At 54.4% G+C, this 27584-nt stretch overlaps 1 protein-coding gene across 1 annotated transcript; it reads right to left on the minus strand.

Annotated features, from left to right (window-relative positions):
- Positions 1–1268: 1268 nt before the first annotated feature.
- On the minus strand, positions 1269–23693 carry HDAC11 (histone deacetylase 11). Its single transcript, XM_042911821.1, has 10 exons — positions 23576–23693; positions 22501–22649; positions 20187–20287; positions 9509–9625; positions 8197–8239; positions 6369–6445; positions 5288–5350; positions 4189–4285; positions 3140–3318; positions 1269–2994 (listed from the first exon to the last, which is right to left on the minus strand). Coding segments are annotated over exons 1-10 (1044 nt in total). The 5' UTR covers positions 23578–23693; the 3' UTR covers positions 1269–2778.
- Between the last annotated feature and the right edge of the window lie 3891 nt (positions 23694–27584).

Raw genomic sequence — 27584 nt, forward strand, 5'->3', positions numbered from 1 at the left:
AGGGCACTGAGCCTCCCCATACTGGCCCTGGGCCCAGAGCAGGATGTCCCCAGCCAGTGCTGGCTGACCTAAATGAAACCAACTCAAGAACAGGCTGCTTGCAGGAGGTCTTGGCCCTAAACGCTAAGCATTTGGCTGAGGATCCAGGGAGGGTCCTAAAAGTCTCCTTCAGATCTGCCTGGGAGTCCTGCTAGGCAGGGAAGGGCCCTGGGCCAGCACCCACCTTTGTTTATGCCCAAGGCAGTGGGCTGGTGCATTCATTTCCGGCCTCTGCCCCCCACCAGGGCTGTATTAGCCTAGCCTCGGGCATTCCGCGTGTGGCTTAGTCATAGCTGGGCGCTGCCGTTCCAACGCCTGTCTGAGTGCCCCCCAACCGGCCCCAATGGAGAACAGAGCTGTAACTTAGGCAGATGAAACCCCTTCTCCCTAGGCCTCAGCCAGCCCACCAGCCAGACGTGGCATCAGGGTCTACAGGAGGAACAGGGAGGGGGCTCTAACAGGCTAAGCCACTTGTCCAAGGCCCCACATTCAGGCCCAGGTAGAGCATGGCTCCCACGTGGGCTTGGGTTCCAAGGTCTGCCCGCTCCCCTGTGTGCTGGGGGGGAGGGAATGCCCTGCCTCCCACGCCAGATGTTCATGCTCCACATCTCCAGGAGGCTCTGGATGGAGTCTCCTGCAGAAATCTCACGCCTCCTGGGCATCAGGGCTGCTCCCAGTGGGCTCCACCAAAGAGTGCTTTCCCAAGCTTTCTTGCCCCCCAAGTTCTCCCTATAGCACATGTCCGACCCCGGACTTCCCCCAGCCTGTCCCCACTCTGACCCTGGGCTGCAGGACCCGCCCCCCCCCCCCCCATCCTGGTCAGCAAGGTGCTCGGCTAGAGACTCAGCACTTCACAAAGTTGGCACGTTCCCTTGGGTTTTTATAACTTGGGGTATCACTTACCAAAAGCAGACAACTCAGGTCTTAAGAACAGATACTAGGGGCGCCTGGGTGGCTCAGTTGGTTAAGCATCCGACTTTGGCTCAGGTCATGATCTCACGGTCCATGAGTTCGAGCCCCGCATTGCCTGCTTTGGATTCCGTCTCTCTCTCTCTCTCTCTCTCTCTCTCTCTCTCTCTCTCTCTCTGCCCCTCCCCCCGTTCGCACTCTTTCTCTCTGAGAGAGGAGAGAGGCCATGTCCGGCCTCGTTCGATGTGGATTTTAAATCTTTACTTCCTCTAATCCTTAGGAGGTAAGGATGCTCCATCTCAAGAACACACAGTAGCCAGTCCGATCAAGAGCCTTTATGGTTCTCTACAAACAGAAGCTCAACGGTGATGAAGCCAGCCCACTGCCTGCCCCCACGTGTCACAGGCCCCAGGTGGAAATGAGGGGATGTTAGGTACCTTGAGTCAGATGCAGAGAAACCAACGGCAAGGGCAGGGGGCGGGTGAGGGGATCCAAGGGCGTGGTTAGTGCCTGGAGGTCTAGTCCAGGAGGTCAGCCGTTTTGACAGTTCACGATTTTCAAGCCCTTCCTCCCGTCCCCCAGCAGAGGGAGCACCAAGGGAGTGTAAGGGAGAAAGTGGGGAAATGCAGGAGCACCCCCAGATGGTAATGAACGGGAGTCCCCCAGGTGCAGTTGACTGGGGACCGGGATGTGCCTCCGCTGGCCCATTTTTTCTCCCCACCCCACCTTTGATCGCTAAGAACACACTCAGGTAATGAAGGGTGGATGCTCTCCCCACCCAGCTCTCTGCGGGGGGCCCAGGGTGTCCCCTTCAGATTAGAGCTGAGAACAAGGTCAGGGTCTGGGGTTTTTCAAAGACCAGAAGTCAGGGCCCACTTGGGACCTTGGACACTGGAAGCAATAGCCCCACCTAAGGCCCTGCCCCAGGTCCTACCTGTTACAACCCACGGGCCAGGATGGATATGTCTGCCCTCCCTCCCAGAACTCCAGCCTGACCACCGGCACCTCCGTCCTCATCTGGGGCCTCAGGTCCTGTAGGACCCGGCTTGGCCACCTGTCCCCATCCCCAGTGTCCCTTTCTGGGCCTCACCCTCCTCTGTCCCCTCCTCAGTGGGGTTGGCAGCCCCCTCAAGCCCCCAGTGCTGAGGCCCATCTCTGACAGGCAGGACCATGACTAAAGCACAGATTTGGAGCTCCTCAGGCCTCTCCTCTCCTTATCAGCACCGAGGAGCCCTAGGAAAGCAGGTCCAGCCCTTGCTTTATTGAAGGGGAACACCAGAGGGGAGACGCCACTCGAGCCCCGTTCCCCGCCACCCCTTACATCCAGGACACCCAGGACCAGGTGTCCTGCCTGCTGGCTGGGAAACCAGAGTCCCCCTCCAGAGGCCTCGCTGCAGCACCCAGCTTTCAGGCCCCCCCACACGGACACGGGCACCCATGGCTCCCCATGCCCTGCCCGAGGTGAGGGCGAAAGGGTGGGGCAAATCACATGACTCCTGCCCCCAAAGCCTCACCTGCCCTTCTCCCTCCTCGGGAAACTGCCTGCCTCTGCAGGGCCTGGTCAGACCTGGGGCCCCACGGGAGGTCTTCTGGGACTCAGGCCCTGCCTTCTGCCCCCGCCCACAGAGGGGCCTGGAGACCCTCTGACACCCAATGGGGAGAGCGGAGGGGCTGCCCCTAAGGCCAGCCCGGTCGGAGACGGGCCCCTGCCCCTCGGCACCTCCTGGCAGCTGCCCCCACCACCCCGTGGTTAGAAAAGGAGAAGCGCTGAGGGGCAGGCCGGGCTGAGGCAGGCAGGGAACCGCGCAGAAGAGCAGAAGGGTGGCGTGGTCAGGGCACCTCGGGAGGCAGCAGAGGGGTGTCCGAGTTCTGTGCGGAGACGCTGGGGGACTCAGACCCAATGAGCCCGAGGCTGTACAAATTAAGGATGGAGTCGGCAATGATGCGGGCGGTGCGCTTCTGGTATCCGCCCGAGGTCACCATGAGGATGGGCACCTGGCGGCCGCGGACCAGCCGAAACACCAGTTCGTCCCGCTTCACGATGCCCTGTCGGGGGAAAGGGGAGGCTGACTCGGGTGGGCGGCGGGGGCTCCGCGGCTTCCGGAAGTCCCGCTGTGATCGCCGATGCTTCCGCCCACCTTCCCTGCTGCACCCCCGCCCCCCTGGCACGCCCCTCAGGGCGGGGACGCACCTGGGGGCTGATGGACAGCCCCCCAAGGCGGTCGCCCTCAAGGATGTCGGTGCCTGCGTTGTACACGACCACGTCCGGCAGGTGCTCCTGGAGGGCTTTCTGGAGGTTCCTCTCCACTTTATCCAGGTACTCGTCGTCCTCCGTGCCCCACTCCAGCTCCACCTTCCGCCTGATGGCCTCTGAGGGAGAGACAGGAGTAGCCCCGTAGGCAAAGAAAGGCCAACAAGCTCAGGAGGGCCCAGTCAGTGCCCCAGCGGGATCGGACGCAGTCTGACTCCAGCACTGCTCCCCCTCATTCATTCCGCCCCAAATGAAACTAAAGAGTGCCAAGAACCGCAAAGGAGGCGCGGCCAAGGGAGAGAAGGGAGTGCAGAAGAAACACTTTGCCCTGGGGATTTCCAGACCCCTGTCGATGACATCTGCAGCCTCTGCCCAGAAATGAGAACCCTGCTGTGCCCTCAGGCCCAAATCCAGCACCTTAATCAGAAACCAGGCCCCTGGGCCACACCTGGGGCTGAATGACCCTGAGCAGATGCCCTTCCTGCACTTGTGTCCCCTATTTGCAAAGCGGGCGGGGCCCTGTGTCTTCAAAGTTCATCTGAGAGTCTCCGCCTTTTGGCTGGTAAGTTTAACCCCCCTGCATTTATTTTCACAACTGTTACATTTGACATCTGAGAATGCATTTTGTGTTTTCGACTTCTATTTTGTATTTTCGACTTCTCATATTTTTCCTCTCATTTCTTTTTTGTCATTCCCTATTTGCCACCAGACAAATACATACCCAGGAGGGGTCTATTTTTATTCCCCTGGTGGGTACCCTGATGTAAGGACCCGCACATGTGTTTGTCGGACAGGTTTATGTGATCTCAGGTGGGTCAAGTGACTTCTTTAGGTCTCAGTTTGCTCACCTATAAAATGGGAACACACCCCCACCTCCAGGGCTGCTGAGGACAAATGAAGTGACTTCTGCAGAGGCCAGCATGTAGGGAATACTCAGGAGAGAGCTCCATATGAGCACGACCGCACTTAAGACTGAGGGGGCAGCTTACGCTTGGCGAAGCGGTCCCCGGGGTAGATATGGCGGTTATACACATCCATGATGTACACGCGCTTGTCACCCATGAAGTCCCGTTCATGCCCATTGCCCTGTGGAGAGGACACAAAAGCTGCTTGCACACAGGGGCCCTCAGCAAGGCCAGGAAGCCTGCACACGCCCACCCCAGGAAATGCCCCATGAGCCTGCGGAGCTCAGCTGGTCCCTGGAGGCAAAGGGTCTCATGGCTATTAAGTAGCAGAGTTGGAATTCAACCTCAAAACACAGCCCCATGATCTTCTAGCATGACCTCGAGCAGGGCCCAGCCCTCTGAGTTTCCTCTCCATGGAATGAGAAAGGAGTTCTAACCCTGCCACCCTCTGGAGTCTGTGGTGGGATCGGCTGGGATCAGGGACATGAAAGGGAACCTGTAAAGGGCTGTGCAGGTATGGCTCAGTTCCAGAGCTCAGTGTCATAGGACTCCACCACGGGGTGCCCAGCGGCACACAGGCACAACAGCAGTGGGGGGAGGAGGTGTCCTCAAGAGCCCAGATGACACCCTGCCCGGTCTGAGTGGAGGAGCCAGCCCCCTATTTGGAGCCCTGAGGAAGAAGTAACCCAGAACCTGAGCAAGCCTGAAATCATGCGTGTGAGCATCTGTCTGAGGTGCAGCCCCACAGTAGTCCTCAGCTCCGTGCAGGGGTGGCACCCCAAACTGACTAGGAAGCACTGGGGAGCCACAGTAGGCTTCAGGGCGTGAGAGTGGTGTCACCACCCTGGGCTTTAGGAAGAGCCATCAGCCAGGTGTGTTGGGCAGTCAGAAGGGAGGAAGGATCCTTTGGTTTGACGGAAGCAATGAGGCGGACCCCGTGCCCTGGCTGGGCTGAGTGGCGCAGATGGACAAAGACCGACCCTCCACTTTTGGCCTGGGGCACAGAGGATGAGCAGCGAGGGGAGAGGCAGATCAGGGTGGGGGGAGCAGAGGCCCAGCTTGGGGCTTGGCAATGTTCCCTGGGGGAAGGGAGCCCCCCACAGTAGGGGGCTGTGGGACAGAGCTGATGGGCATCAACTGGGGGGGCGGGGCCATGAGACTGCAGCCCCCACAGGGTACTCACCTGATGGGCATCGAGATCAACGATAGTGGCTCTGGAGATGCCCTCCACTCGCTCAAACAGAAACTGCCAGGGGAGGAGAGGGGGAGGTGAGGACTCAGACAAGCCAGAAGACATAGCCCCTTGGGGATTCCCAGTTGGCAAGGGGTCAGGTGGGAGGCCTGACAGGCTTGTGGGCAATCAGACCACCGGGCAAAGACCTCACATGCTCAGAACTGTGTGGCTCAAGAGAAGCATGTGTGCGTGGTCAAGGAAGGCTCCCTGGAGGAGGCAGCATGTGCTGTGCCCTGAAGGGCTGGAGATTAGGAGTGGGGCAGTTGGGCTAGCTCTTAGAGAAAGCCCGGGATTCCTAGAGGAATATATGCGGGTTAAGAAGGTGAAACCTCTCCCCAAGGCTGTGCCCTCTGCCTTATCCCACAAGGCCAAGTTCTCATGCCTCCTCTGGGAAGCCCTCCTTCCCCTCCTTACCCCCAGGAAGGTCTCCTGTGTGTCACCCTCTCTGAATGACCAGGGTCTGTTGACCTGCTTACTCCCACCACTAGTCTGTGTGCCCTGGGAGAATAGGGGCCACGTCAGTCCATTCCTGATGCCCGGAACAAGGCCAGGCACAGGGTGGTTAAGGGGGGCTCTGCAATCCAGCAGAGGTGTCGGCCAATGCCAGCTCTGCACCTTTCTGCCGTGTGACCTTACCTCCCCAGGCCTGGGTTTCCTCATCTGCACACATGAGGATTAAATGAGGGAAACCTGGGTGGCTCAGTCGATTAAGCATCGGACTCTTGATCTCATGGTTAGTGGGATCGAGCACAGAGCCTATTTGGACTTCTCTCTCTCCTCTCTCTGCTCCTCTCCTGCTCCCTCCCTCCCTCCCACTGTCTCTCCCTCCATCTCTCTCTCTCCCCCACCCCGGAAAAAAAAAAAAAAAGGCACAGAAAGTGTCAGATCTGTGTTGGAGTCCCTGCCAGCTTCCTCCCCTTCTGAGACTCAGTTCCCTTCTCTGTAATGTGGAGGAGAACCCCAAGTTGGGGGTGGGGGGGATTCAAGGGAGGGCTCCTGGAGGCGAGCACCCACACACGCTCGGGCGCACCTTGATGGCCAGTGTGATGTCCGCGTAGGCACAGAAGCCTCCGCCTCGGTCACTGGAGCAGTGGTGGAAGCCTCCACCTGCGGAAGGGCAGACACAGCGTGGTCAGGGCCAGGCACTGCCCCGCCCCTACATCCTCCCCGCATCCCATCCCTGCTCAGCTCCCAGGGACAGGCTCCCGGGACTCCAGGTCGGCAAGTTGAACTGAGCACCCGGGCGCGTCACCATCCCTGGGTCAGGAGGTAGCTTTGCCATCACAGCCATCCCTACCCGGAGCAAGAAACCTCGCAGGCTGTCCCAACAAGTGAGTCCACAGTGCCTGTCACAACCCCCAAGGGCTAGGAGCTTATCTTTCCCCAAACTGTCCCTTGCCTCTGCAGAGCCAGGCCGGCCTCCAAGTGACTTCCCATGCCAGGGAGGGGTGGTGGGGCTATGGGGGACCCATTTACCCTGGGACCACCCAGATTCTGCAGGTGGTAGAAAGGGATGGTCAGGAAGGGCACCTTCTGATGGTCTTGGCCACCCATGGCCATGGGGAAGGCCTTAGACACCAGGGTCCGGCCACAACCTCCCCCCTGAGAGCCCATTGCCCTGCAACCTGAGTTTTGGGGGCCTCTGAAATTGAGCCCAACAACTGCCCCACCCAGCAGTTAGGGTCCAGGGCCCACAGCTACAAAGGATTTGCCTATTCTCATGCCAAGAGGCTGTCAACGGATCTTAACAAGATAATAGCCAATAATGAACTCCTAACCAGGCACAGAGCTCACTGAAACCTCCCTATAGCCCCCAGTGGGGACACTATTGCCATTACCTCCATTCTACAGATGAAGAAACTGAGGCACACAGGAAATCAAGCAACCTGCCTGGGATCACACAGCTCACTAACAGCAGAACCAAGATTCAAACCCAGGCTGGATCAAGACCTGGCCTCTTAACCTCTATCAGGTCATAACATCTTCCACGGGGGAAGGGCCTCCCGAGGCCCTCGTGGGGACCTCGCTGTAGACACACACAGGGCATGCCTCTTTCATCCATCTGTTCAGCAGTAGACTGTCACATCACGGTGATGTCAGATCCGATGTTCAGTACCTGGCAATACCAAGATGGAAGAGACCGAGCCCTGGCCTTGTGGAGCTCACGGCCAAAGGCAGGGGTTCTCTCCCACACCCATTTCTTCATCGATATGATGGGGCTGACATGATAATGCCCAGCTCAAATGAGAGGCCAGACAGTAAAGAGGTTTGCTAACTGTGAAGTGCTATACCTCAGTGAGGGACACATAAGGAAGGGATGAGGAAAAATGTCTGTGTAACCCTCCCATGAGCCAGTCTTGGGGGAGAGTCCAGGGGACTCCGGAGTGCTGGCCCTCGGGTCCCTGACACGGCATTGACCCTGGGCCTGTCTGCCCATTACGTGACCGTGGCCCTGAAGGCTGTCCTGGGCCCCGGGAGGCTGATGGAATTTTTCAGGAAAGACTCTGAAATTCTGCAGGTTTCAGCCCCACACAGGGCTGCCCAGGGGATGACACAGGCTTTTGCAGACAGAGTGAGCTCCTTGTCACTGGAAGTATGCAAAGGCAGGGCTGGGGAGCCATCTGGGGAACTCTTTTAGATGAGAATCCCACACCAGATGGAGGCACTGGTTGGTCCCTCCCAGGGACCAGATGGCCGAATCCCCGCCCCCCCCCCCCCCCCCTCCAGACCACTCAAGAAGGAGGTTCAGGGTGGCTCTGAAGGCACCAGAGCATCTGAACTCACAGTGGTTGCCTTCAGGTTCCTCCTGGCCCTCCCAGCCTAAGGACCTAGCAAGCCAGACCGGCTGGGGCACTCACCCACATTGATGGCCCAGCCTCGCTCCATGGCCAGCTTCCCTGCCTTTGGAGACAAGCACAAGGTGAGAGGCACAGGCAACCAATTCCCTCACTCATTCATTCACTGATTCACTGATTCATTCATTCATTCATTCATTCATTCATTCATTCCATAAACGCCATTTCCAGAGAGCTCTGACATAGGATGATCTATGAGGTAGGGTTCAGGAGACCCCCACCCTCCAGCAGACTCAGACTCAGTCTTGGAAGTACCAGACTGGCTGCTGTATGAGAACTGCAAAGCCACAGAACTGCAATTCTGAGAGGCGACTAGAAGAAAGAAAAGTTAAGTAGTTATGATCACACGCGAGCTGACAAGGATTTTGATGAGGCTTTCAGTGGAAAAATAGACAATTTTTGACCCACAGAAATACGGTAGGCTGAATACCAAAATCTTGTAGGAAATCATGGTTTGGGAGTGGGCAGTGATATTTAAAAAAAACAAAAAACAAAAAACAAAACAAAAAAAAATTCCAAAGCTAAAAAGAAAACTATAGATCAATAGGTCTTGATCTGGCTCTGGATGAATTCATCCCACACCTAGGGGGCGCCTGGGTGGCTCAGTGGGTTAAGCCTCTGACTCTTGATTTCAGATCAGGTCATGATCTTGCGGTTTGTGAGTTTGAGCCCCACATTGGGCTCTGCACTGACAGCTCGGAGCCTGCCTGGGATTTGCTCTCTCTCCCTCTCTCTCTGCCCCTCCCCCTGCTCATGCTCTGTCTGTCTCTCTCTCAAAACAAATATTTATGAAATATTCTTTAAAAAGAGATTATCCTACATCTAAATCTGAAATGTTTCTCTACCTCCAATTAACTCGGCAGCCTGTGGCTAATTTTAAAGACAACTACATATGGGATGAAGAAGCTACTTTTGCTGTAAGTATTCTTTACTGTCACCCCCATGATGGGCAGTGAGGGGAGCATCGCCCATCACTGAAGCCATGGGGGTTTGGTTTTGCCATCTTGACTTGAGAACACCATAGCCATAGCTTGAGGATACACCCCCTGGGGAAAGGGGATATATCTTATACACCAGCAATTACGGTAACTCTCATAGGAGGTCATGGGGGAGGGAACAAGGAATTCTAATGTCCCCAAGTGGGAAAGGTTTTGGGAGAAAGAGTCATTGTTACTGTGCCTTGAGGACTATTTAGGATTTTGTTCAACTACAAAGTGGGAGGAGAGTATTCCGGATGGAGAGCCCAGAGTGGGCAAAGGCCCGGAGGTGTGGGGTCCCAAGCCCTGCCCTTCCTCCCACCTGCATCCCCACCTACCATGATGGTTCCTCCCGTCTGGGTCCGAAGGGGCTTCAGCACCTTCCTCTGCACAAGGAAGTTGGGGAGAAAGATGACAGGGGGGATCTCTGTGATGGTGGCAACAGCAAAGGACCACTGTGGAAGGAGACACAGGCCGTTGTGCCCAGAGCGCAGAAGCAACAGCTGGGAAATCAGATTGCCAGTTTCCAGGTGACCTGGGAGAACTTCCAGTCAAGTGCAGTTCCTTTGATAAGAAGTAAGAGCCCCTGACCCAGCTTTGGGCTCAGTAAGAACAGTTCCTTGCCTTAAAGCTGTTGGCCCACATTCCTCCAAAGCCCTTGGCTGCCCTCTTGCGCCCAGAGCGAGAGCTGCAGAGGACGCCAAGTCACAGGGGCGGCAGACCCAGCCCTGGCCCAGCCCACCCACTGTACAGAAGGGGGAGGACACTGAGGCCCTGAGCTGGGAAGATCTTTCTTTCCAACGTCACACAGTGAGTCACTGGCAGAGCCAGCACTGGAAGCCCAGGTCTGCTTCCCCGGCACATGACCTCGTCATCCACTAGGAATCGGTCCTCCCTTCCAAAGGCGTATCAGGCCCTCGTCTTTGGCTACCGAGGCAGGAGGGTCTAGGGTACCCAAAAGGCATTCGCACGAAGATTAGGACACAGCTTTCCCTGTGACCCTCCCAGACCCCGGGGCAAATGTCCATGGGCCCAGATCCCGAACCATCTGCTGCCTGGCTGAGAATGTACCTGGATCCGTGCTCCCTGCTCTCCTCTGACCCCAGGCAGAGCCTCAGAGGGGCCCAGGGCACTCTGTAAATATTTACTGAGGCTCCAAGGTGGGGGCTACTCCTGTCCTTCTGACACAGCCCACAGCCCAGCAGGGAGGCACTCATATGCAATGTGGCAAAGCCTTTTGATGGAGAACATGGTCTGGGTCCAGGTGGGAACACGGCAGCTTTCTGGAGGCAGTGACCTCCAAGCTGAGTCTGAAGGTGAACGGGAGTTGCCCGGATGTCACAGTCAAGGTGAAAAGACAACTACTGGCAAAGGGAAGTGAGTCCGCGCTCACGAGAAGTTGGGTACAACTGGGGCGGGGCCGGGCCTGTCCCGTAGGGCCTGTGCTGCCAGAGAATGTTCTCTCTCAGACAGCCTCATCAGAGCAGCAGGGAGCCATCAGATGGTGCTTGCCCAAGCTATTCTGGCTGCAGCAGGAGGACCAATTAGGAGAACTTGAATAGAAGCAGCAGCCGCCCCAGGAAGGAAGCGAGAAATAATGAGGGTCCAGAGGAGGGGAGATGGGGAAGGTTAGCAGATAGCACATAGGGGATGGGCAGACAGAGGAGTCCAGGATGCAAGGTTGGAACCCCAAGACTCCAACCCTGAAGGCAAGGGCCAGAAGGGTAACCCGCTGTGAAAATCGAGGGCTGTCCTGGGACAGGGTGGGGGTGGGGCAGAGGTATGGCCCTCAGGAGGCCAGGCAGAGAGGAGTTTCAGGAAGGAGTAAGCCAAGGGAGGTGTTGAGAACGGGGAGCATGGCCACTGGGTTCTCCCACCAGGGGAGGAGATTTAGGGCAGGAGAGGCATGTTCGGTAAGGGCGAGGAGTCAGCAGAGAGGAAAGAGGATGGGCCAAGGATGAGGTAGGACAGCAGAAAGGGCATATGCCTGGGAAGGTCCTGGCAGGTGCCTTAGCCAGGGGGCACTACTTGAGGCCAGGGCGAGAAGGCAGGACAGGCCCCATGTCAACTTCCATAGGGTCCAGATGTGCTGGGAAACCCAGGCTGCCTGAACTGCACTGAATACCTGTGTGGCCACCCCCCAGCCCCCACCCAGGCCACCAAGGCTGAGGACAGTTGTAGGCTGGGGAAGCCCTCACTCAAGTGAAGGAGCTGGTGAATGTGGCCTATGGCCCACAGACCACTTGCAGTCTGAAAAGGGAGGTGCCCCTCCAGCCTTCCTCAACCCCCGGCCTCCCAGCTGCACCATGGAGGCATCACAGGGCCTGGGAGGTGGTACGGGTGCTAGAGCTGAGACCAGCCAGGAAGGCTGGAATGCTCCAAGACCTGTCCGTGTGCGTGTGTGTGCGTGTGGTGGGGGACAGACCCAGAGAAGGGAAGGTGGCCAGCTCTGACTGTTCGTCACACCAATCCCACTGCCCAACACAGGCTTGGCCTATGGGAGGCATGGAACCATGGTTTTCTTCCTTTTTTTTAAGTTTTCATTAGGCTCCATGCACAACGTGGGGCTTGAACCCATGACCCTGAGATTAACAGTTGCATGCTCTACAGACCCAGCCGGCCAGGAGCCCCAGAACCACAGTTTTCTATGAATAAACAGTGAAAACAACAACTCAGCCACTGAAGGAACACGTTAAGTCACTGCCTCCCTCTCTCCCTCAGCAAGCTAGCAGGGAATAAGGATTGGAAGAAAATGAAAGCTTATCCCAGCCTCCTGAGGGGTCCCATATAGACCCAAAACCACGAAGGGGGCATGTTTTAAAGTATGTTCTGCAGCAACTGCCTAGCCCAGCGCACTATCAGGAAAGGGTTCCACATCAAATGACTCTGGGAAACACTGCTTATGTTGTCCACCTCTTGGAAACTCACATGGGAAACATGTAAAGGGCTCGAAATTTTGCCGGACAGAATCCTATCCGCTGCCCGAGTTTTCTGGCCACAAACCTCTGCCGGCCTGCCTTACTTTTTACACAACGCCTACTGACCTTTGGAAAGCTGCAATCACGTGGGACACACTAGGGAATGAATCTTCCACGGGCCGGGTATAAAGTCACCAGAAGCGCGTCTGGGATGTAGCCAAGGGGACCAGTCCCCTTGGCGGAAGGGTCACGTCTGCCAACGTTTCTCCACTTCCGGCAGTGAGAGATGGTGCCAGACGGCTCAGCCCTCTCCCGGGCCCAGCCGTGGCCTCTGTGCAAGGCAGTGGTGCTGCCTACTGATGAGCTAGACTCGTGCTGTCCCATCCAGCGGCCACCAGCCACACGTGGCTACTTGGGTATAATTTTAAATGAAAAATTTTTTATTAGAATTTTGTTACTTCAATCAAGAAAATAGAATTTCGTTCCTCAGTCTCACTGGCCATAGTTCAACTGCTCGATAGGCACGTGTGCCTAGGGGCTACTGGCCAGGGCCACTCCAGAACATGTGCACCGTGGCAAAAAGTTCTATTGGACGGAGCTGCTCCAGAAAAACCACCAGTGGCCAGGGTGAAAAATAGACGGGGTGGGAGGGGCAGGCTGGCGGCTGGGCCCTGGAGGAGGGGGTGGGCGGGGAGGTTCTACACAGGGGCGTGCAGGGCAGCAGGCTGGGATGAGGGCACCCAGATCAGGCCCTCTGAGAGCCTGGCCCCAGGCAAGGGCATTGAGGGATGGGCTAGATGGGAGTAGGGTGGGGACAGGGCTCAGAAGTCCTCCTCAGAGTAAAAACTGGTCCGACTCTGGGCTTTGCCACTGCTGTGTCCATTTGGACACAACCCTCCCTTCCGTCTCATCTCCTCATCTATGAAACAGGGACCCCTCCCCACCAGGCCTAAAACGGGGCCTTAGACCAATCTGCCTGTCCTCAACTCCCCATCTGAAGACCAGCCCGGCTCCACCCCGACCCCTGCCCTTGCCTCATCCTTCTGCACAGCACCTGTCTCTACCTGGCGTTACGATATGTCTCAGTTGTTATCTGCCTGTTCCAGAAGGATGCCACAGCCAGGAGTGTAAGCACACACTCATTCTCATTCCTGCTATACGGATGATGCCGAGAGTGAAGCCTGCACACAGCAGGTGCTTAGAGCGCGTGCTGCCCACCCTTGCCCAGACCCCTCCCTGCCTACACACGCCCTGGAGGGGGCCATCTCCCCTGCGCCCTGCACCGCCCAGGAGAGCTGGATGACTAGCTGATAGGGGGCTAGGACAGTCTGGCCCTCTGCTCCCAAGACAGCACAAATGCAGAGCCCTCCTGGGGTCAGGTGAGGCCATACGTGTGCCCAGCTGCTTCCCCTCCCCCCCTTACAGGTGTCACCCGAGGCTTGCCCTCAGGGAATCCCTTGCACCTCCATCCCCACCACAGGCTCTGCTTCTAGGGCCATGCTTCTCCAAGTATAGTTCCCAAACCAGCAAAACCAGCACTTGAGAACTTGTCAGAAATGCAGAGTCTCAGTCTCCTCTCCAGACCTCCCGAATCCAAAACTCTGGGAGTAGGGCCCAGTGATCTGCATCACAAGCCTTCCAGTGGATTCCAATGCTTAAGCAAGTTGCAGAACCACTGCTCTAGCGAACTTGAGCCCATAGTGCTGAATGAATGAATGAATGAATGAATGAATGACATAAACAGAGGAGGTTTTACCACCCCAGCCTAATGCCCACTGCCCACCAAAAGGCCTGGCCTCTGAGCTTCCCCAGTAGAGACTGGCTGCAACCCCATGTGGAGGCCCCAACTGCTTGGTTTGGGTCAAAACTTTCCACCCGTGGAAGTGGGAGCAAAAGGAGAGAAAGGAAAAAAATCCACACCATCGTCTCAGTTGATGAAGAAGGAGCTTTTGACAAAATCCAACACCCTTTCATGATAAAGTCCATCAACAAACTAGAAACAGAAGGGAACTCTGCCAGGCTGGCAGAGGGCATTTATCATACACACGTGCACACGCAAACACACACACACACACACACACACACACACACACACACAATCACATAGCTATCACCATACACAGTGCTAAAAAACTGGAAACCTTCAGCCTAAGATCGGGAACAAGAGAGGGATACCCACTTTTGCCCCTTCTGTTCAACCTCACACTGGAAGTTCCAGCCAGAGCAATTAGGAAAGAAATAACAGGTCTCCAAACTGTAAAGGAAGAAGTAAAACTAATCTCTATTCACAGATGGCATGATGTTAGCTACAGAGAATCCTAAAGAATACACACACACACACACACACACACCTATTAAACTAAAGAACTTATCCAGCAAAGTTGCAGGATCCAAGATCAACACACAAAAATCAGTTGTATTTCTATACCTTAGCAACAAATAATCCATAAAGGAAATTTAAAAAGTAATTCCATTTAAAATAACAATGGAAATAATAGAATACTTGGGAATAAATTTAACCAAGGAGGTGCAAGACCGGTATACTACACACTACAAAACACGGCTGAAAGAACTTAAGAATCTAAACAAATGAAAAAATAACCTGTGTTCATGGGTTCAAGACCTAGTATTGTAAAGATGGCAATACTTTCCGGATTCCTCTACAGATTCAACACAATCCCTATCAAAATCCTGATGGCCTCTTTTGCAGAAATAGAGAAGCTGATCCTATAATTTATATGGAATCTCAAGACACCTCAAATAGCTGAAAAACCTTGAAAAAGAACAGACTTAGAGAACACGCAATTTCCAATTTAAAAACTTACTACAAAGCTTCAGTGATCAAAACAATATGGCATAAGAGAGACATATACATCAACTGAATAGAATGGAGAGTCCAGAAGTAAATCCATACATCTATGGCCAACTAATTCCCTACAAGGGTACCAAGACTAGTCAATGGGGAAAGTGTTGTGTCTTTAGCAAATGGTGCTGGGAAAACTGGAGACCACATGCAGCAGATTGAGGTTGGGCCCTTACCTCACACCATATATAAGAATTAAGTCAAAATGGGCCAAAGACCTAAATACAAGCTAAAACTCTTAGAAGAAAACATCGGGGTCAATCTTCATGACCTTGGATTTGGCAATGGATTCTTAGATGTGACACCAAACACACAAGCAACAAAAGATGAAAAAGATAAGTTGAGGTTTAGCAACATTCAAAACTTTTATGCATCCAAGGACACCAGCAAGAGAGCGAAAATACAACCTACAGAATGGGAGAAGATATTATTGGCAAATCACATAACATCCAGAACATACAAAGAACTCTTAAAATTCCACAACCAAATGTCTTAATTGGGCCCGTGACTTGAGCAGACACGTCTTCAAAGAGGCGATATAAATGTCCACCGAGTGGCTGAAAAGATGCTCAGTGCTATTGACCGACAGGGAAATGCACATTACAGCCACAATGAGATACCGCTCCATACCCACTAAGGTCGCTGCAGCCAGCCAACCAACCAACCAAACAAACAAAAACCATAAAATAACAAGCATGGGTGAGAATGTAGAGAAATTGGAACCTTTGTGTACAGTTGTTAGGAATGTAAAACGTGCAGTTGCTGTGGGGGTCATTTTGCTGGCCCCTTGGTTACCCTATGACCAGCAATTCCACCCCTAGGTATATAACCAAAATAACTGAGTACAGGGACTCAGATATGGACTTGTACATGCGTGTTCATAGCAACAAAAGGCTAAAAGCTGGAAGCAGCCCAAATGCCCATCAACTGAGAAACGGATAAACAAAATGTCTATCCACACAACGGAATATTATTCAGCCGCAATGAGGAATGAAGTGCAGACTCATGCCATGGGATGGATCATTCTTGAAAACGCTACCCTTGTGCTTGCTGATAGAAGCCTCACGCCAAAGGTCACGTGCTATGTGACTCCATGCATGTGAGGCATCCAGAAAAGGCAAGTGCAGAGAGCTAGAACACAGGCTGGTGGTCGCCAGGGGCCGGGGAGAAGGGGAATGGGAGCGACGGCTTTGTGGGTACCAGCTTCCCGTCGGAGCAACGAAAATATTTTGGAACTAAACAGCAATGGTCGCACCACATTGTCAATGTAACAAATGCCACCGATGTTTACGCTTTAGGATGGCTACTGGCTATGCTATCTGAATTTTACTGTAATTAACAAGAAAAGGAGACAAGAGCCCCCTCGGGGAAGAAGAGAGAAGTGAGAGAGAGAAATCAGAGGCCCGGGGAGGGGGCCCAGTTCCCCAGAGACTCTCTAAGCCTTTAGCCCCCTGGTGTTCTGGTGCGAGGGTCTGTCTCCCTCCCAGGCAGGACTCCGAGTGCTGGGAGGTCGGTGACCAGGCCCAAGAGGTGTCCGAACTTCCTGAGGCTCAGGTGAGCTTGGCTTCTCTCTCTCTCTCTCATGCCGCATACCCAGTCTGAACCGCAGAAAATTCTACTGTTTCCTCTTCTTTGCAAACTCCAACTCCTACCACTCCCCCAAAATCCACAGCCGCTGTTTCCAGCCTCGTCTGAGAGCCCGGATCTCTCACCAGATTATTGCGACGACCTCCTTCCTCACTGATCTTCCTGCTTTTGTCTTGACAGCCTCTTCTCATCACAGCTGCCAAGCAATCCTGCTAAACCCTAGATCAGACCATGTCCCTCGGCTTAACACACTCCTTGGCTCCCACCTCCCTCAGAGCAAACAGCAGTGGCACAAAAGGCCCCTGTGTGGTCTGGCCCCTGATCATTTTCTGACACCATCTCTTGCCAGTCTCCCTCCCATTCCCTCCGATCCAGTGGCAATACTGGAACACACTGCAGATACTCCTGCCTCAGGGCCTTTGCACTTGCTAATCCTTATACTTGGAATGCACTCCCTCCAGATGCCCACATAGCTCACTCCCTCACTGCCCTCAGTCCATGATCACATGTCAGTAAGTCCCTCCTTGACCTCCTTATTTCAAACTGCAGCCCCTACTCCCCCTTTTCCTGCTATACTTTCATCCATGGCACTGAGTGCCTTCTAACACACCATATCATTGACTTGATTATTGTGTCTATTGGCTGACTCCCCCAAATGTCAGCTCCATAAGGAGAGGGACTCCATCTCTTTTGTTCTATCCTGCCTCCCCTGGAACAGAGCACGGTGCTCATTAAACAGTTGCCGGATTAAAAAAAAAACAAAACACTTGCTGTATAAAGGTATCCCGAGCACTGCCTAGCTCAGGGTGCACAAGGACGAGATGTCAGATCTGTGTCATGCCACCCCACACCCCAGGCAAACTGTCACTGGGGTTAGCAGAAGGCAGGAGCCTGGCCCTGGCCCAACCCAACCAGCACCTTCGGTGGGGCAAACTCTGGGCCTTTCGCACAGTAGGCGCTCAATACACATTTCTTTCCCTGAATGGCCATCACCTGGCAAACATCAGGTACTGTATCCCCTTCGATGCCTGGATGACTAAGCATCGAAGGCCACACCAGGCCAGGGCCAGGCGTGAGCCCTGGAACATGGGTGAGGCAGCGCAGGGGAGAGGGTGACCTCCCACAGTGCACACAGAACAGCCGAGGAGACCAGCAGGAACTCTCCAGGGCACTGTTCCAGATGCCCGCAGCAGAGAAAAAAAAGAAAAGGAACATTGCAGAGAGCTGGGGGGGGAGGGGAAGGGGATGAGGATGATAGAGGCAAGGGGAATGCTCCTGAGCTGCAGCCCCTAAGTGCCAAAATGGGCATGGTGGTTCCTGCCTGAGCATCAAGGGCACATCACACCATGTGGCTCTCCCACGGTATCTGGAACAAAATCCAAACTCCGCCCACGGCTTGCAAGACGCGGCGTGGCCTGGTGCTGCTGGCCTCCCTGACCACATCTTGTGCCACCTCAGCTTTTTATTCCCTTGAGCATCCTTCTTCCCTCTAGGAGGCAAAGTCCCCTCCCCCTGTAGGTATGTGGTTCTGGAACATTCTTCCTTCAAAGCTCCACACGCTCTTCATTCTTTTGTCTCAGCTCAAACCTCACCTCTGTGAGGCCCTCCCCGACCACCCAGTCACCCTCCACCCTCCACTTAAGTTACCCTCTATTTTTTCCCCCTTCACAGCCCTTGGTACTCTGTGAAATCCTCTCGGGTCGTTACTTCTTTATTTCCAGTCTTCCACAACAAAAATGCAAATCCATGGGAGCAGAGAAACTTGCTTATTCTTCATTTTGTACCCAGTACACAGTCAGTATTTGGTATAGATGTGTTGAATGACTGAATGCTTCACCTTAGTAGGTGCGATGGAAATCAGCCTGTTTCTCTTTTTGCTCTTGCTGCCAGGGAGCTCCAAGCCAAATATATAAGCTCAACCATAGCATCTTGGTTAATCCTTTCAGTTGGCATGTCTGAATGCTCCTGCTGCCCTTGACCTCAATTGCCTACTCAGGTCTCAACCTGTTAATACTTTTTTTTAATTATTACCTATCACATAGTAAGCTGCCTTTAGGCTTTTGGGGGCCCAAGGCCAGGGACACAGTCAGCCCTGCACAATTCCCCTGAAGGCTCCTCAAGCAGGTGGCATCCTGGAGCCTAGCCCCCCCTCCCCCTCAGCCTTATTCTGGCACATTCACATTCAATCCACCCTGGTCCCACTCTGTTCTGGTCTCTCCCTGCCCGGACCCGTCGTCATCGGTCCCTGTTCCCCACCCTCACCCTCTGGACTCTGGAAGGCATGTCCTCCTGGCCCAGCTCCTGGGCTGTGGACTGTGACCACGCATGTCCAGGCCCCAGGAAACCAGGGCAGCCAAGGACTGGGCTTCCTGCCAAGGCCTCGCACACCTTTCTCTCCCAGGAGCCAGGTTGCAACCTCTTCCTGGTAATCTTTCATGAGCTGACACTGCCACGGCTTCATCTAGAATTCTCACAGCTCCGGCCAGAGTGGGGGAGGAGGGCGGGTAGCAGCCGTGACCAGGAACCAGGAAGACAGACTGTCTTCTGGATGCCCTGCTTGGGGTCTCCCTGAGGGCTGCTGGACCTCCTGGGTGACCTTGAGCAGGGCCTAGGCTTTTCCACCTATAGAGGGGAGGGGCCTGGTGACCTCTGGCACGTGCTGTGGCACTGAGTCTAAGACAAGGAGGGGGTCGGGGCTCTGGGCTCCCACACTGTTGGCAGAGGACCTGTGGCATCCATGACCATGCCCCCGCCAGGGCAGGCTGGCAGCACCAGGTTCTGACGCACCTCCCCAGCCTCGCTTCCCCTCTAGGCGAGCTCCCCACGCAGAGGCCTCAGAACCTCAGCACTGATGACAGCTTCACGAGCTCCTCTAGAAAAAAGTCACAAGCAGGCAGCCCGGAGGCCCAGTTTGGTCTGCAGGTAGGATTTACAAATGTTGAAATGAGCTGCCACATTAAGAAACCAGGGACTGCCACTTAATCTGAATTTCTCACTTTTCTTTGAAAGCCAGGCCTTCTGGCCACGTGGGGCCCCCAGGGCAGCTGAGAGGCAGCCACCCACTTGGGAAGGGGCAGGAGCCCCCCAGTTTGCCCCATACACCACCACTACCACCTGCCTGGCCACTTGTGTATATCCCTTGCTCAGACCTGGGGAGTTTCACACTAGTTTTTGGCCCAACAGTTTTCAACAAGTCTTTAGCAGCAGAAGCTCTTAGAAAAGAACCTCAAACGTCAGCCCAATATAAAAATAGACCTGTGTGGGACAGCTTTGGTTGGATAAGGACAAAGGGCTGGAGTCCCCTCACCCAGCATGTCAGCAAGGGTCTCCGAGGCCTGTTCATAGAACACAGATTGAAAGGCACTAATGTAGAAGCTCTATGAAGGTGCAAACTCCGCCGAGTGGTCATCCCTGCTTTCATACCCCCAGGGATGGGAAGCTCACTACCCCCTGGAGCAGCCTAACCCATCCCTGGTATCTGCCTTTTTGACACCTCTCTCCTTCTCTTGGGGACCACAAACTCACATGATCCCCCTGCATGAGGGGCAGGAATGGAGCCCCTTGGGGCTGTGCTTCCCCAGACCGAGCTGCCCCTGCTCTGACCACCCCTCCTGGTCAGCAGCCCTCCCCAGGCCCCAGACTCTGTACCTTGAGCTCGTTGAGATAGCGTCTCGTGTGCACCACCAGCAGATCCTCGTCCGAAGCCTCCCGTGCCTCCACCAGCATGCCATCTGACAGAAGCTTCTCTTCTGAAACCACAAAGTGGGCACCCTGCTTCCCTGATGGCCTCATGGCCGACCCGGCTCCAGACCACCCCTCGGAACAGGCTGCAGGCTTAGCCTCTGCTAGCCCTGCCCCAGAGGAGGTGGGAAACGGCTGGCTTTTGAAAACAGGTCGCCTCCCAGGCCAGTGTGGACAATGGCCAGAGGGCATTAGGCATTGGGCATGAGGCGATCCTTGGGTTTCCCAAGCCACCAACAGCTGAGAGGTGAGCTGGACAGCTTTCATAGGAGGTGGCACATGGGTTGATAAGGGGGACTCAAAATGAGAAAAAGCCTTATCAGTTCTCCCTCTCCACCTTCTGGTGATGTCACGGGAGGCCCAAGGTGGTGTGGTCTCTCTTTCAGGCCTGCCCAACCCTCGCTCATCTCCCTTCTTAACCCAAAAAGCAGCGACCTCACAGACTGCAGCACCCTGAAGTGAATCACAGCTTTCCTGCATTTATTTTTTTACCACGACCTTTTATTTATGGCCAGTGAAACTGGCTTTTCCCATTTAGATGATATAATGTTTCCTTTTAAAACAAGTTTACTTAAGTTTTTTTTAAGCAGAGGCTAAGTCAATAAAAAAAAAATGAAGTAAATAACGGAGCAGGTGGTATAAGGAAACGGCAAGGTCCCCAGAGTGGTTTGCAAATAACTGATGTTGGGGAAACACTGCAGTATTTTATCACCCCTCACATCCACCAGACAAGATTTGCTCTGTTTCGCCAGAGAAGAAACAGGAAGTGGTCTGGGGCACAGTGAGAATAGGACCATGATGCTCTGGGTTCTAGGGAATCAAAGGGACAAGGTCAGAATCCAAAGAAACTGTTTTAATGTGTAACCCTTAGAAAGCAAATGATCCCATACATTTCCCGCACATAGCTCCACATACAGAAGGCACTCTCCATCGCCCCTCCCCCCAACAACATTCCAAGTCTCCCCACTGCCTTCAGGCAAAGGGCCAGCTCTTTTCCTGGCAGCACCATGTGGCCCCTGCCTCCTTTCCACCCACATCCTCCGAGGAGGAAGGAGGGAACTCAGGAGGACTGTCAGCTCAGAGATGAGGGAGACAAGGAATCCTATGTTGAGCTACTGGGTAACACAGGATCCCAAGAAAGGGCAATGGGGGGAGTGACTCAGGCTGAGTCTGCTGGAAACAGTGCATGAAGGACCATAGTCAGGGAAGCAAGATGAGCAACAGGCTGGCCCCGCTTATTCTCACCATCCTGGCACACCACTTGTCCTTCTTTTACTTAATAGTTTTCTTTGAATACTCACTCTGGTTACTATTGCAAATGGAAAATCCAAACCAATTGCCATAAATAGAAAAACCAAAAATAGAAAACATATGCGATACAAACAAACTGTTATTAATCTGTAATTTGATTCTATTTTCTGCGACAGTGTGGCTCGCTCTAGATTTGTTAAAAAGGGAGATGGGCTTAGGTGTTAAAGACAGGCTAGCCCCAAAGCGAAACTGTCTCCGTGGCATGATCAGGATTGTGTGATTTAAAGATCCACAATGCCTCGTCCTATGCCAGGTAATGTTCCCTACTTCTGTTAACTGAGGAACCCCTAATGCAGGGAAAAGGGAGAATATTCTCGCACTAGCCTGCTGTGATGCCTGAATTTCCCACCTAAACCAGACCCCTGGATTACAAACCGAAGTAGAAAGCACAATCCGGAGCACCACCTTGCTCAGTGGAATGAGCTGTGACAGGTGCGAGCCTGAAGCTCTGGGTTCCAGACCCCACTCTGCTACTTGGTAGCTGTGTGACTTTGGGCATGTTTCCTAACCTTTCTGGGCTCCAATTTCCTCCATCTGTAATCAGTAGGGTTTGGAGCAAAGGCTCTCTAGTTCCTGGACTCTTGGAGCTTATGGGGAACAGACACTGGATTGCTCTAAACTTCACCTTCCTGGTGTCCATCCTTAATCAGCCCCCCTTCCACTGGGTCTCCACGGACAGGGACAGGACTTAAGCCCACAGTGATGGGGAGCAGTGAAGGTCTGAGGCAGGGACATATCATGCTCAGACGCCTGTACTGAAAAGACTCTGCCCGCGTGAGTGGAAGGCAGTCTGAGGGCTGAGAGTGGAGGTGGGAGACTGCGGCTTGTGTCAGGGAAGACACAGGGAGGGGCCGGGAGAGAGGGGTGGGTTGGAAGAAGCAGCAGTAGGGTCTGACAGGGCCTTCCATACCTTTCAGGAAGCTGATCACCTTGCCCCATTTTCCCGCATCAAAGGGGTGCAGTTTCTCCAGGCCCATGAAGGTTATGTTGTAGCGTGGTGAATACACGATGGGCCAGCGTGTCTCCGGCACATGCTGGTACAGCTGAGTTGTGTGTGGCCTTCCGTGTGCACAGGGACAGACACAGAGACAGGGGCAGTCTCAGTGTGGAAAGCAGCCTCCTCCTCGCTGCCGGCTGACTTTGACCACACAGCTCCACAGCCGCAGGAAAAGGGCCTCTTAGCAACAGCAACAACGGTCATGAGAGCAGCTCCTCACTGAGCACTGGCTCTCTCCCTGCACTGTCCAACCCAAACCTCACCGGAGCCCTGGGAGGTAGGCGCCACCGGTCCTAACAGAGGCTTGGAGGGGGAACCAGGCGTGCCCAAGGTCACACTGCGGGTGGGTGCAGCACCGGCTGTGCACCCAGGTGTATCTGGCTGCCAGGCCTCGGCACGTCCCCTCCACATTATTACAATTATCCTAAAAAGCTGTGTGGCCCTAGGCCTCAGTTTCCTTAAGTAAAACATGTGGCTGTAGCGAGATGATGCACCGAAACAGCTGAGCACAGAGAGCGCCCTATCCCTGAGAGCTGGGGGTGGGGATGACAGTTCCCAGAAACAGCAGGTCGGGGTTCACGCAGAATGTGGCCCAACCCGCAGCCAGGAATGGAGATCACCTCAGCCTAGCCGCGCAGCTGACCCCCCCCCCCCCCATTACACCTCCGCACAGGGACCAGAAACCCGGCGCCAGCTGTTGCCACTGCGGGAGGCCTCCGCACAGGCGCGTCAGACCCGCGCCTGTCGCCGGGCCTCGCCCGGGTCGGAGCCCCGCGACCCTCACCGGTCCCTCGGACCGCAGAGAAGTGGCGCGAGGCCGGCCTGGGCGCACCCGGCCCGAGCGCCCCCTCGCCCGCCATACCTGGGCACGCACCTGGCGGCCCGCCGGGTAGCCCGCGCACTCGCGCTCCCGCCCACAGGGACCCCTGGGAACCCCGGGGTCTTGGGTTGGCGCCCCACCCCGCGCCCCCACCCCTGCCTCACTCACATCCCGGGGCCGGGCCCTCCCTGCGCTGGCCACTGCTCGGCGACCGGGCGGGGCAGGGCACGGCCCCGCCCCGGACACGCCCCCGGCCTCGGCCTCCTCCGCTGGGGGCGGAGCTCCGGCAGGCTCGACTCCGCCCCGCTCGGGACCGCGCCTGCGTCACAGAGAGATGGAGTCCCGCAGCGCACTCGCCGGCCGATCGGGGGCCACGCCTCCAACGCCCATCAAGCGCGACGTGCCGCTTTGCGCAGACAAATGCCCAGTAGAATCCGGCTTTGCTCGGAAAGTCACGCCCCCTAAGGGGAGGGCCGCGCGAGTTTTCACCAGGCTCGCCGCAGACATTGGCCAAGTGCGGGGTCGCCCCGCTCCGGGGGAGGGGCCACCCTATGCCCCGCCCCCCGCCGGCCGGGCTCTCCTGCGCTCTCCCAAGGCTGGGACTTAGGCCGTCTGGTTTCCCGGCGGACTCCGCGGCAGGCGCGCTGTGTGACCTTGGGCCAGCGTGCGCGCTCTGGGGTCTCTGTTTCCACGGGTAAAATGGGATGGTGTGGTGCTCTGGCCCTGCCATCTGAAACCTGCTGGAATCCATGACCTCTCCGACTTGAGGCCGCACGCGCGCCCTCCCCGCCCCATCTGTGGGGACTCCCAGGTGAGACAAGTACTCCCTACACGTCATCTGGGCTCTCTGAGCCTCAGTTTCCTCGTCAGTACAGCTGGGCTGGTGATCCAGTCTTAAGGGGACAGTCGGGTGTCCGTGCTCACTCCCCTGTCTCCCCTCCCCAAACCAAGCCAAGCCCGAGCGACAGCTGGGAGTGTCTTGGGGTTGGACCCTGGGAGGAGGCTCTAACAATACAGCCCCAGAGGCCAGAGACAATGGGCCTCTCTGTAGGCCCAGCTGTCCCCGCCAGCCAAACAAGCAGCTGACCCGAGGGCTGCCAGGAACAGGGATCCCTGGTGGCTCCGTGAGGGCGCCCGTGGGCGTGACAGAGTGGGGCACCGCGAAGGGGAAGGACCCAGACTTTTCAACAGTGCCCTCCAAGTGCCTGTCACTTGAATGCATAATGGCACTGGATTCTCACAACCAAATCCTATGAGGGGCTGCTGTCATCACCTCAGTTTTTTCAGGAGGTGAGCTGAGGTCCGGATTAAACCTAGACTAGGCCACCTGTCAGCACCATGACCTTGGGCAAGTTGCTTAGCTCTTTAGTCCTTCATTTCTGCATGTGAAAATGGGGTGATGCCTTCCCACCTACCTCATGGGGAAGTTGAGATCATCAAAAGAGATCATAATACTGATTATTATTTAAAGAGCACCTAGTGTGTATTAGGTTCAATTCTAAGAGCTATGCTCACTTAATCCTTGTAACAACCCTAGGAGGTGAACTATGGTTATTCCCATTTTACAGATGAAGAAACTGAGGCACAGAATGGTGAAATAACTTGCCCAAAGGTCAAGGATATAGACAGATGTAAACCATAGCCACAGAAGGAAAAAAGTAATATCTATTTTTTTTTAACATTTATTTATTATTGAAAGATAGAGACAGAGAATGAGCATGGGAGGGGCAGAGAGAGGGGAAGACACAATCCAAAGTAGGTTCCAGGCTCTGAGCTGTCAGCACAGAGCCCGACACGGGGCTCAAACTCACAAACCACAGAGATCATGACCTGAGCCAAAGTCAGATGCTTAACTGACTGAGCCACCCAGGCACTCCCCCCCCAAAAAATAATATTTAATAACAAGAGGCAAGAAAGTGTGTGCAGTGACCTGTTTCATTGTGAGAAGTTCATCTCTGGGAACTTTGTCTGGTTTGGAAAGCCACACAGACAAATAAGCCCGTTGTTGGGAGAACGAGGGCGTGGGGCAGGCTGGAACGAGGAAAGCCACAACCAAAAAGAGTGTGAGATTGCTCTGGGTGAGAGGGTTTTTAAGTTGTCCCCTGTGTGGCTGAGGAGGGAGGTGGTCTGACGAGCCTGGGGGCTTGGGAACACCTTCCAAACAGCATGCCAGCCTAGACCACTGACCCACACTATCACCCGAGGGAGAAATAAACTATGTTATTATTCATACTGAGTGTTTGGGAGGCTCTTTGTTACAGTATCCTAGCCAACGCACTGCGCTGGGACACAGCCGTGAACGTGAACCCGGCAGGCAAGATCTGAAAGCCTTGGTCAAGCTCGGTTTAGTGGCAGATACAAATGTTAAACAAGGAGACAATCAAATTTCAAACTAATCAGGGCATGAGCTGAGGAGTGGCAGAGAAAGAAGGTGCCCCCTGATTTAGGCAGTGGTCATGAAGCACCTTTGAAGAGATGGTTGTTTTTCGCTTTTTAATCACGTCTACCTTATTTTATTTTATTATTTTTTTTTTAATTTTTTTTTTAATGTTTATTTATTTTTGAGACAGAGAGAGACAGAGCATGAACGGGGGAGGGTCAGAGAGAGAGGGAGACACAGAATCTGAAACAGGCTCCAGGCTCTGAGCCGTCAACACAGAGCCCGACGCGGGGCTCGAACTCACGGACCGTGAGATCATGACCTGAGCCGAAGTCGGACGCTTAACCAACTGAGCCACCCAGGCGCCCCACGTCTACCTTATTTTAAAATGTCATTGTGATGTAACAAGACACTGACTTATTGCACCTTACAGACTTATTATCCCCCCGCTTTGTGCAATCTTAGAATATATTTCATCTTCAGATGAATACAAAACCCTGAAAACATAACACCCCTTTTGGAAAATACAGGCATGCAAATGACAACGTTAACTGCAGAAATGCACCAAAGAGGAATAATAAATGGCATGGATCCAATATTTCAATATTAGTTAATATTAGTTAAATCGGCATAATATTGAAACCAGGCCCTTTAAGTTCTAGTAAGCACTCTATTTCCATTCCAGTCCCTTGCAACAATAACAACAATATTAGCTAGTGTCCTTTAAACTCTTAAGAGTGCCAAGCACTATTAAACATAGCAATGTGGTTTATTATCTGTTTTATTGATAAAGAGATGATTTATTTCCTTATTTTTATTTTAGAGAGAGAGCAAGCTAGTGGGGGAGAGGAGCAGAGAGGGAGAGAGAGAAGAAATCTTAAGCAGGCTCCACACCCAGCATGGGGCTCGAAGGGGAACTTGACGATGGGCAGATCAACCGGGAGGTCCATCCCATGACCCTGAGACCATGACCTGCACCAAAATCAAGAGGGGGCCGCTCAACCAACGGAGCCAGCCAGGTACCCCGATGAAGAGATTATTTTCAAAGTTTATTTATTTATTTGAGAGAGACAGGGACAGCACAGCCGGGAAAGGAAGAGATGATGTTTCAATGAGCGGAAGACACGGCAAGTGCAAAGACTAGAGGCCAGGTGGAGCAGGAGAAGGTAGTGTATGTTTTATTCCTACCACAGTGGGAAACTGCATACCAGGCAGAGTCCCAATAGGATAGAGCAGACCCATTCAGTAGGGTTTAATGAAAAGAGTTCAGCAAAGGGGCGATTTACCCCAGTGTGTGGGCATGGGGAGGATGGTGTTGTAAGGACATCAATGGGCTGGTGCAGTCCCCGGGCTGGCAATAGTGGGGAGCCACTAGCCCCGAAACCTGAAGGAAGGAGGAGGGGGAGCGGTTTCCTAGAAGCAACAGGAGACTCAGTGATGGGGTGAGGGGCCCCCCGGTGAAAAGCTGTGGCTAGAGAGACACAGTCACTGCCGAAACTGGGAGTAAGTCAGGGCAATACCCCAACTTTTCTCTCCTCCCACCCTCTGATGCCTGTCGGTGCCTCCCATTGGCCGAAACCAACTGGGAGCCAAAGACCAAGGATGCCCAGGTGATGGCATCCAGGGGGATCAGCTTTGTTGGGGGTACACAGAGCAGGTGAAAACTGTGGCCAATGGATCTGGGAGGTGGGGGCTAAGTGGAGAATAACCAGAGGTGTTCTAGATGACCTTGAGATCTCTCCAGCCCTCTCTGAGCCAACTCTGTAACAGAAATGGATTACTTGAAAACTTCCCCTC

This window comes from Panthera leo, chromosome A2 (genome assembly GCF_018350215.1).
Source record: "Panthera leo isolate Ple1 chromosome A2, P.leo_Ple1_pat1.1, whole genome shotgun sequence".
Taxonomy (NCBI): Eukaryota; Metazoa; Chordata; class Mammalia; order Carnivora; family Felidae; genus Panthera; species Panthera leo.

Bases quoted from the DNA above. Each gene is read 5' to 3' on its own strand.
- HDAC11 (XM_042911821.1), bottom strand. The intron at 20,288-22,500 runs GTATGGAAGGCC...TTGTGGTTTCAG, and splicing joins GGTGATCAGCTTCCTGAAAG to AAGAGAAGCTTCTGTCAGAT. The intron at 2,995-3,139 runs GTGCGTCCCCGC...TTCCCCCGACAG, and splicing joins GGCTGTCCATCAGCCCCCAG to GGCATCGTGAAGCGGGACGA.